The sequence below is a fragment of the Limulus polyphemus genome, unplaced genomic scaffold (assembly GCF_000517525.1).
Source record: "Limulus polyphemus unplaced genomic scaffold, Limulus_polyphemus-2.1.2 Scaffold652, whole genome shotgun sequence".
Taxonomy (NCBI): Eukaryota; Metazoa; Arthropoda; class Merostomata; order Xiphosura; family Limulidae; genus Limulus; species Limulus polyphemus.
The window spans coordinates 200,120-210,544 of record NW_013666262.1 but is presented as its reverse complement, the minus strand read 5'-3'; the positions used below and the strand labels follow the sequence as shown (position 1 = coordinate 210,544).

The 10,425-nt window shown below is 30.6% G+C and overlaps 1 protein-coding gene across 1 annotated transcript in view; it reads left to right on the top strand.

Moving 5' to 3' along the window:
• Positions 1–10,425, top strand: part of LOC106459720 (cytoplasmic FMR1-interacting protein-like) — a 252,512-nt gene that overhangs the window by 69,245 nt on the left and 172,842 nt on the right. The window contains exon 8 of the mRNA XM_022386248.1: positions 3,094–3,260. Coding sequence (XP_022241956.1) covers positions 3,094–3,260 — 167 coding nt within the window. The remainder of the gene's footprint in view (positions 1–3,093; positions 3,261–10,425) is intronic.

The window sequence follows — 10,425 nt, the reverse complement described above, 5'->3', positions numbered from 1 at the left end:
GTTTTCAAGGCACGTCTTCGCGCCAGTTGGCAGTCGACTTGGGATAGCAACTTCATAGCAAGCTTTTCCAGATCAAACCTTCTGTTGCTCTTTGCCTGTCTTGTTTCCATAAGGATCGGAAGGAGGAAGTTGTCCTGACTAGACTATGTTTGTGACACTCAAGTCACAATAGCCCGCATTTTACTGTCATGCTGTCGTTATTACCGTGAGTAGCAGCACAATTTTCGGCATATACTTTCTATGGATTTACACTTGATATTGGATGGTGTCATTGGTGATAGTTATTACAAGTGCATAGAGGGAGATACTGCAGAATGAGGTTGTGTCACACTAGTATTGGTGGAGGGCTATTCGTGGTTTAGGTGAGAGTTAGCTCAAGGCTAGTGACATGCAAGTCTCATAGGCAAAAGGAAATAGTATTTATTTGTGTAGATGTATATATCTAGAAAATATTTTCAGATGAGGAAAATTTTGTCATGAAATTTAACTCAAAAGCCCATTCAGTATATTCACAAAATGACTTCCAAGGCTACCATGATTTATACTAATTAGTTCTTATAATGTCTAAACATGTTATGGTGAAGGTAGTGGTTGGATATAAAAAATCTTAAAATTTTATTAATTTTTGGAATATGGAAGTGAAAGTTTTATTAATGCATTACTTTTTAATCTATCAAATGATGTATTATGTTGTTTTCTGTACAGAGAAGTGTCTGTTTTGTTCTCAGCTCACACTTTATCCCCATGAACACATGAATGAGATTAGCTGAATTTTTAATGACTTTTATCACATAGTTAAAAAGCCAGACGATTTATGATAGCTAAAGGACAATGCCTGCTTTGTTATTCTGTATTCTTAGGTGCATTATTTAATTAAATAAAAAAATATGTAGTGTAGTAGTACCAGCAGTATACAAAAAGTTGGATTATATTTCATTGACAATTGACAGAAACAAAAAGAAGATTTGAGTAAGTACTATATTTTTTGTTTTTCATGTATATTCTCTATTTATTATTGTAAAAGGAACTAAAATGTAAAAATTAGATAAGGTAAGGTAAAGAAAAATAATGATAATCATAAAAATGTTCATGATGTAAGATTGCTAGCAGCATAATTCGATAGAGCAATGTGTGTTACACCTTCACTGTGTGATTTACAATTTGTGTGGTGGGATTATTGATTAGACATAGTTCAAAGGGAAATAAAACAATATAATTTAAGTTGAAACAGATGTATATCATTGTGAGCTTTATGCAATTTAGGATAACAAATATAATTTCCTGTTACAATTTAAAGTCATTCTGGAATGAAAAAAAAGTTAACTTAGATTTATTTTGCATTTTTTATGGTGTATAGCAAATAACAGACAAAATGTAACATTTTTCTAAAAAATAGGTTCAAATTTATTTAGGTTTTAGAGATTAAGCAAATGAAATTGATAATTTCCAGATGAAGAAAAGTGTTTTTAATTGTAATACAAAAATCACTTCATACTCAGAGTAGTCAACTTTTTTGACTCCATTTACTCCCAGAAACATTTTAAGTGAAAATACTTCATTAAAAATTCATATTTTTCTTTCTACAAAAGACTTGTACAGAAAGGTTTCTAGTTTTGTTGGGTATGTGTCCCTAAAAAAAAAAAGACTTTAGGTGAAATGAGGTAAATATAAATTTATTTTCCCATTGAAATAATGGTATAAATAGGATATATGTTTTTGTGAGATATTATTTGCCCATAACTTACAGAAAAAGTGTTAAACAAGTGCCCAAATACATACTGTTTCATTAATAACTATTTAAATAAATATTATACATAAAATATATTTGTTTTATCCACCCAAAGTTGTGTCATCACAGTACCAAAGATGGTGAACAACTGGACTGTCACTCGCTTGCAGGACACGGAAGAAAGAGCACAATGAAGCAATGTGCTCTGCCTAGCTACATGGTGCAAAGTAGTTTGGGTGCTTTTTGAAAATTAAGTTATTGTGAGAAAATGATATTTATATCGAAGCTTGTGTCATAATATGTTGGCAACATTCTAGTGACGTAACTCAAGTGGGAATGATGTAAATAGAGAACTTACTGTATATTGAAAGCTTGTGAAATTTCATGAGGATAAACAGAACACATTAGAAATTATAGCATGAAAACTCATAAAGGTCAATTTTTGGTCATGAACTTGAGCAAATTAAGCCCATTGCAAGAAAGTTAAACCCTGATTTATAAACTTTTATTTCCCCCTTTTTTTGTGGTATAAAATATGTGATAACATCTGAGTAGCATTGAAACCTTAATTGAAGTTATAGTTTGTTTTCCATCTCTAAATTTGTTTAGGGGGTGAAGGTAAGTGTTTGTTGGGTGACCTCTGTATTGGTCTATAATAGGTAGTATGGTGGTACGACTTGTCTTTTTCTCTTAGTAACATACTGGTGAAGAAAGCTTTAGTATGTGATCAAACTGTGTATATCCAAAGTTTATTTATGATTTGCATGTCTCTCTGTTTTTCAAGCAACCTTGGGCTTTTGTTTCCATGACTGTTACAACCATATGGGATATTACTTGTTAAATTCTATCCTAGGAAAGTCAAATGGAACCATCTTTACATCTTGCCTGTATTCAATGGTGCTACATAAGTTTCCTTATGTTGTACAGCATTTGTTAATCTTTTGCATAAAAGTATGTTTTTTGTTTTTTTACATATCCTGCACTTGAGACATTACAGACAAATATTTACATTGATCATGTTTGAGAATAAGCCTTTAAAGGAGTGTTCTAATTCTGTTAATTTTTTTTTTGTTGTTGTTCATTTAGCAGCAACTATGTGCATAAGTGATATTTAAAATTAGTTAATTATGTCATGTGACTATTTGACAAAAATACACTGTTTAAACATGCTATTATTATAATGTCCTGATTAACTCTCACCATTTCTATTCAATGAAGTAAAAGTGTTAAGAATTTTAGTTTCATCCTACAATATTTGCCCTTTAATTTATTTGTATTGTTATAACTAAAATTTGGTTTTTTGGCTAACTCAGTTACTTAGTTTTATTTTTTTCTTATTACAAAGTTATTTTTATTTTTTCCAGGTCATTGCTATGATTAAAGGGCTTCAGGTTTTGATGAGTCGTATGGAAACTGTATTTACAGATGCCATTCGTCGACATATTTATGCTGAACTTCAGGACTTTATCCAGTTAACCTTGAGAGAACCTCTTCGTAAAGCAATAAAGAATAAAAAAGATTTGATCAGAAGGTACAGAATATTTTTTAAGAGTGTTTTTTAGAACTGACCTTACAAAAGCTTTAGCCTGTTGGGGAAAGGTTAATAATCTTATAAAATGTTAATGTTAAAAAATAATTTAATTTCATAACAGAAAAGGATGGATCCTGAATGACAGCTTTAATTTGGTGATTTTTTTTTTTAAGTAATTTTAAACTAAATAATATAATTAAATGTATATCTCTCTGTTGGGTTACTAGAAACAATTGCCTTACTCATTTATAATTTTCACCTATGGTTTTAAACTTTTAATCCAGATTTCTCAATTAGCTTGTATTTTTTGTAGGTTTGACTCAATAATTTGCCATTTATTTTAGAAAACAGTTTGAGTTACTCTGGCTGGTGAAGTCTTATACAGACTGCTCCATTTGGTATCAGACTTGCCAATTTTTATGTGTCCATGCTTCCCTTACACTGAGATCAGTCTTCAAGGATATAACTTTATCAGTTATTCTGGGTGCACCAAATTCTGGTAGTTTTCTTGAAAAGGAATTCATGGACTTCTGCAATATTTGCAAAAGTGTGATTTCTTCTAGACTTGACAGCTCTCTCAGACAATCATCTTCTTTTGGTGTATGACTCTCCCTCTTGATTGTAAGTCATTCAATGCAGAAAATACCATTTCCTGATGGACCTTTGTAATGTTTACAAAAGCCTTATTTCTCTTACACTTGACAGTTATCTGAGACAACTATGCCTTTCAAGTTGTAGAGAATGCCACTTCTTCAAGAATGATGCCTTTTTAAACTTAACACAAGAATTCAAGGTGAGGACAATATACATGTGATCACGGCACCAAAATCTTTCTTGTTCCTTTCTACTCTGTGGTAATCTCAAGTAAAACTGTTTTTTCCAATGGTGAAAAGATGGGTCAGCAGAATAACAGGAGATTCAACAAGTTCTTCATTACAAAGTGATTCTAAGTTTCTGACTTTGACTGAATTTGATAAAAAAAAAGAGCCTGGACACAAGCTAACTCTTTCACCACAGGAACCTTTTTATGCACATGTAACAAGATTTTTGTGAGTTACATTCAACATTTAACTAAACTACTTTATTATTATGGTATATGAATATATGTGGCATAAAAATGTAGCTGATAATCCAAATTTTAGTAGTATATTAGTTTTAGTAAGTAATATTTAAAAGAAATCTTGAATTTCTCTTAGTATGAGAATTGTGACATTTACTCTAGGAATCTGCTCTTCTCTCATTTATTTATCACCTCTCCAAGAAGTATGAAATTTAAAATATATTATCATTATAATCTTGTCATAGCTCAAGGAAAGCATAATAATCATACTTCAACCTTATTTGGTTACAGAGCCATCAAATAGAAAATCAGGCCTCTTTTGCCTTGCCGACCTGTCACGTCCTCTCTTTCAGAAATTACCAATAGTTCTTCTCTCTCTGATGTTTAATGCTATGTTGTTTAGAACCAATAGAAAGCAAAGGTTTTAATCTATCAAATGATGTATTATATTCAGTTCAAGCTTTTTTCCCACAAGAAATACATTGATGAGATTAGTTAGAGTTTTAATGGCTCTTATCGCACAGTTAGAAAGCCAGAAAAGTTTTAGTAATTATTGGATATTATCTGCTTTTTGCATCTTATTATTCTGTGTTCTCTGGTGCATTATTCAGTTAAATAAAAAATTGTTTAATGCAGTAGTACCATTACTATAGAAAAGTAGGGTTAAGTGTCATTGACAGTGGAAGGTATAAAAAGAGAAGACCCAGGTAAATACTTTATTTCCTGTTCAATCAAAATGTAAAAATAAGAAACTCATTAGGTTAGTTAAGATTAGAATAGGTGAAATATGTAATAATAATAATAATATAAAAAATTTTCAAGATGTACACTCACGAGCAGCTGATATGTAACATGAGCTGCACGTTCACCAAGTGATTTAAAATATATGTAATGGCATGAATAGCTATATCTGGAAAACGAAAGGAAACAAGTTGCTAGTGAAAGTGATGAGCCAACTGACTTGGAGGCATCAAACAAAAGTTACAGTCAAGTGCAAAACCAGCTGTGAAAAAGTTAGAAATAGAACTTCTTGTAAAATCAAATTTTAGAAAAGACCAAGTAAAAAGCAGATGGAAAAATTGAGAAGCTTGGGGAAAAACTGCTGTGTTTATATTTGAAACTGACGTGATGTATAATTTTGGAAATCAGTCTAAGTAGACTTTTCATTGTTTATTAGATGTTCTGAATGCAAGTAATTGAATTTTAATATCATAATGTTAAATCCTGCTCATAGTTATATACCACAGCTGGTTAACAGCATTTTGATTGCTAGTGTACAGTTTCATGTTTTAATCTTTTTCTTTAACAAGTGGTTGGAAAAAAAAGAAATCTTTGTCTATGTAATACAGCATGTACAGTTGTGTATGTTTAACCCATTTTGATGCTGAATGTGTATTGAATTATTTTCTTTCAATTTAATGATGGGTAAAGCGTAGGAAAAGACGTGTGCTTGGTGTGCCTTTTTGTAGAACTGTCAAGTTTGTTCAGTATGTTTGGTAATACAAATATATGAATATTATAAGTTAGCTTTAACTATGTACAGAATTTTGACTGCATTTCATTATGGAAAAACCAATGTTTTATTCCAAATGTTTTCTTTGATATGCACATCTTAACACTTTAAAAAGTTGTAACATTCGTACTTTGACCTGCCCATAGCAAGAGGGTTAGAGAGTTACATTGAAAATGTAATTAATCTACTTTATTATCTTGGTACATGAATAAACTTGGAGTAAAAATGTAGTTAATAAATTAAATATTAAAATTATATGTTTTAAGTTCCTAATTTTATAAGCATATATTTACAAACATCCTCAATCTCACCCTAGTATGTGAATTATGACATTTGCTCTCTAACTATCAACTATTCTCTATTTTATTTACCACCCTTCTGAGGAGTATGAAATTTAATGCAAGTTACTCATAATATTGTTATGACTCAGGCAAAGCATAATTTTTATAGCCTTCAATCTTATTTGATCACAGAGCTATATAACTTCTAAAATCAGACTCTTCTTGCCATGCCCACTTGTCTCATCCTCTCTTTCATTACTCTCTGAAGTTTAATACTATATTATTTATAACCAATAGAAAGCTAAAGTTTTAGTTTATCAAATGACATATATTAAATTGTTTTCTGTAAGAATAATTGTCTATTTCACTTTAAGTTCAAACTTTATTCTTAGCCTGTTATTGCATAGTTAGAAAGCCAGAAAAATATGATGGTTATCGGGTATTGTCTGTTCTTTACATGTTACTATTCTATGTTCTTAGGTGCATTATTTATTTAAATAAAACAATATTAATGTAGTAGTGCCAGTTATATAATAAATTAGGGTTATGTTTCATTGACACTTGACAGCAAAAAAAAAAAGATCCAGGTTAGTATTATTTTCTTGTTTTTCATGGGTATGCTTATTTATTATTATAAAAGTATCTAAAATTAAAAAATTAAAAACTTGTTATGTTAGATAAGGTAGAGAAAAAAATAAAAATAAAATGTTCACAAGGTATGCTCATGAGTAGCTTGTGCATTATGTAATTTGATAGGGTAATATGAGCTACACATTTGCCAAGTGAATTAAAAGCTCCCTTCTTTTGTCAAAAATAGTCAACCGTACTCAATATCTAAGTAATGTGCATGAATATTACTATTGCTTCTTTTTATTTTAAGTTCTGTTGGATATATTAGGTTTGGATCAAACTTTAAGTTATTGATAGAGATTAAATCATCTGTGTAATGAAAAGTATAAATACACAGATTAGGCTTTAAATACCTGTTTTAAAAATGAATTTTCATTGAAGAACAGATACAAGTTGGCCATGTTTGAAGAGAAATTAGCACCGAACAGAATACTCACTGTTTGTTTATACACTTCTTCATTAAAAGTAATATAACTATAAAAGATACAAAAGTTAAGTATATTTTTACATTGATTTTCAGTGAATTTATTTTTTGGAATAAATATATCTATAAATTTATCAAATATATTATTAAAAATCCTGAATAAATCTATCAGATCTATTTTTATATATATAATATACTAAAATAATAAGTAATAACAAAGTTGGCTGTTTTTAAAGAGCTTTAGTTAAACAATCCAAAACCAGAATATTGTTTTTAATAATCTAAAAATTGTGGTCTGATTTATTTGATAACAATAACTTTATTTTTTTTCAAATAAAACATCCAGAATGTTATTGAGTACAATAGAAACACATTTACTCACTGTATTTGAAGAGTTTGTAATAAACCTAAACTATGAGTTTTATGCAATTTCAGAATTGCATATTTTTAAAACTGGTATTGATAAAAGGAATTATTATCTCCCATTTAAAAAGAATTTTAACAATTTATAATAATAGTAATAATGGCTATAAGGACTGATATATAATAAATATGGAACTATATTAAAAATTAAGCTTTCAATCATGGAAACTACCTTGTGGAGAACTTGGAGGGCACAAGTTACTCAAGGCTATCCTTGTTTTAAGTAACTTCAACATATTAAGATATTTGATCCATATAACAGAATGAAAAGACCAACTTCAGGTAGCTGGGGGTGTTTCAGCTCACCAAATTTATACTTGAAGAATTTTTTTAAGACAGAGGGAAGAGGATGGGGCTTAAGAACTATTAAGGTAAGGGTTTTTAGTTCTGTGTAACATCACTAATTATTAACTCTTTAAGTGTGGAATTAAATTTTGGGTGGGTTCTTGAAAAGTATCAATTATACACTAAAAAAATGAAATTTAGAATTTGACCTTTTTTAGTGCTGCTTCAATATCAAAATCCACCAGTTGCACTTTTGCTCAGTGATGTACGCACACATGGTACTGAGGTGGAAAATTCAAGGACGTGTGAGTATCTTGATTGTCACACTATGAAGAAAAGTTTTTTAACACTTGGATAAATTTGCTTGTTGCACCAAATGCTTATCAATGTCAAGTCAGATAAATTCAATTGTAGCATTGAAAGGGTTAAATAACTGGGTGGAGATTGGGAGTTTTATAGAGATATGGGGGGGGGGGGCTTATTTCTACTATAAGAATATTTTTTTACTTTTTATATCTTATAATATTAAAAAAAAAAGAGTGGAGGTTGGGAGTTTTACATTGAAGAATTTCAGGGTGGTTTAATTCTACCTTAAGGTTATATCTAAATATTAAGGATAACTGCCTTCCTACAACTGGCAACGGAGGCTAGCCTCGCGGTATTCAATGGCTTCAGACACTTTTGGTGGTGGTGATAGAGGCTCTTCATTATCCTCTTCTTGTGGCTTGAGAACCGGTACACTTGCCTCCGTCGGTGCTACAGTTTCATTATGGACGATGCTCAAATGTTGGGCATTCGTCATCAACAGAGTGCCACTGGTGTAGCTCTTCGTTGCTCTATTCAGACAGCTTCTTTGCCTCATGCACATCTTCCTCTGAGAAGCCGTACAAATCAGTCTCGTCATCATCATCTTCTGTGGTGGATTTCTGTGATGAAAAGGCTAGCCCCAGACCCTTTTCCCAGCATTTCTCTACACACGACGATCTCACTGCTGCCCAGGCCTTCCCACCTCAGTGGCAAACTTCTTTCATGTTCAGGCATTTCAGATAGGCTTCAAGCATTGTTGAAGGATTTAGTGAAAAAAAAAAAAAGTTTGAAATGCATTTAGGAGGTCTTGGGGATTACACAAAGGAAATTTGGGAATTTTAAGATGACGAAAAGTATTATTAATTTTGATTTGAAAATCACTTTGCACTCAGACTAGTTAAAAAAAAAAAGAATCAATATTTTCACGGACAAATTTAAGTAAAAATACTTCATTAAAAAATCTGATTTTTTGTGTGCAAAGGGATTGTAATGTTTACTATAAGTCTACAAAATTTTGTAAAGATACATTTAAAATATTAAAAGTTATTAGTATTTAAACTATAACGAGGTTATGGTTACAAAGTCAGTCCCAGGGACCGAGCCTACGTTGAAAGAGTTAATGAACCATCGTGTTATATTTGAATTTGTGTTAAATCGGGGTTTAACTGTATTAAATTACCTATAGTTAGTTCCTATTTTTTGTATTTGAGTTATTTTTATAACAATAAGTAAAAATTTAGATAAAAAATTTAGTACTTAAATCTTAAATCTTCAGGATCTTGCACTCTTACAATCTAAGACGTCATCAAAATATAACCCTAATTCAACGTAATCATAATGTGATCTGAAAATTTTTTAAAAGTTAAATTATCCAGTTTAAAATATTAAATATTTCTGTGTATATCAGAAGAAGGTACTAAAACATATAATTTATCTGGATTTCTAACTGAGTTAGAAATGGCTTAAAATAATTCCCATACCTGGTCAAGCAGAACTCCAAAAGCAGCATGCAAAGAATATGATACCAACATATTCAGATCTGCATAGCTCAGGGCTTTTATACCTCATAGCTATCAGATAAGTGAAATCCTTGCCTTCCATTGATTACAAGTAATACAGTAGCAAATGTCAGAGAGAGAATTTTATGGCATGTTTTGAAAGCAGGATGTTCTGTGGGATGTGTAGCATATGTCATTCACTTTATTGCTTAAAGCAAAAAAAAACTTTTTCACAACAAACTGACAGCTTAATTGAGGGATATATAGAGTATAAGTGACAAATTCCATGGAAAGTTAGGACATCTTACAGAAATAGAAGAAAATGTAGAAGTGGGAAGTTTGGACTGAAGAAGTGTCATGCAATGCAAAAAAATTTAGCATATATTTTTATAGATACTTTTAAAATTAAGAAATTAAAATTATATATAAAATGTTAAAATGTGAACTGTAAACTATGTTTTAATGCCAAATTTATAGATGTACATTCATTATAAAGTAATTCAATTAAATTTTGAATGCAACTCTGTAAAGTGTCATGACATGCACACTTTAACCTACCTGCAGTGAGAGAGTCTAAATGTAGACTTGTTTGTGGATAAAGATATAAACTTATATATATAATGTGGAAACATCTGTTAGTTGAGTTCTTGCTGAGTTCTTTTCCAGATGGTTCTGATATGATTAGTGTATTTGCAACATCTCAACCAACAACTGGTCCAGTTATCAACGCTATTTTCAAGTTTT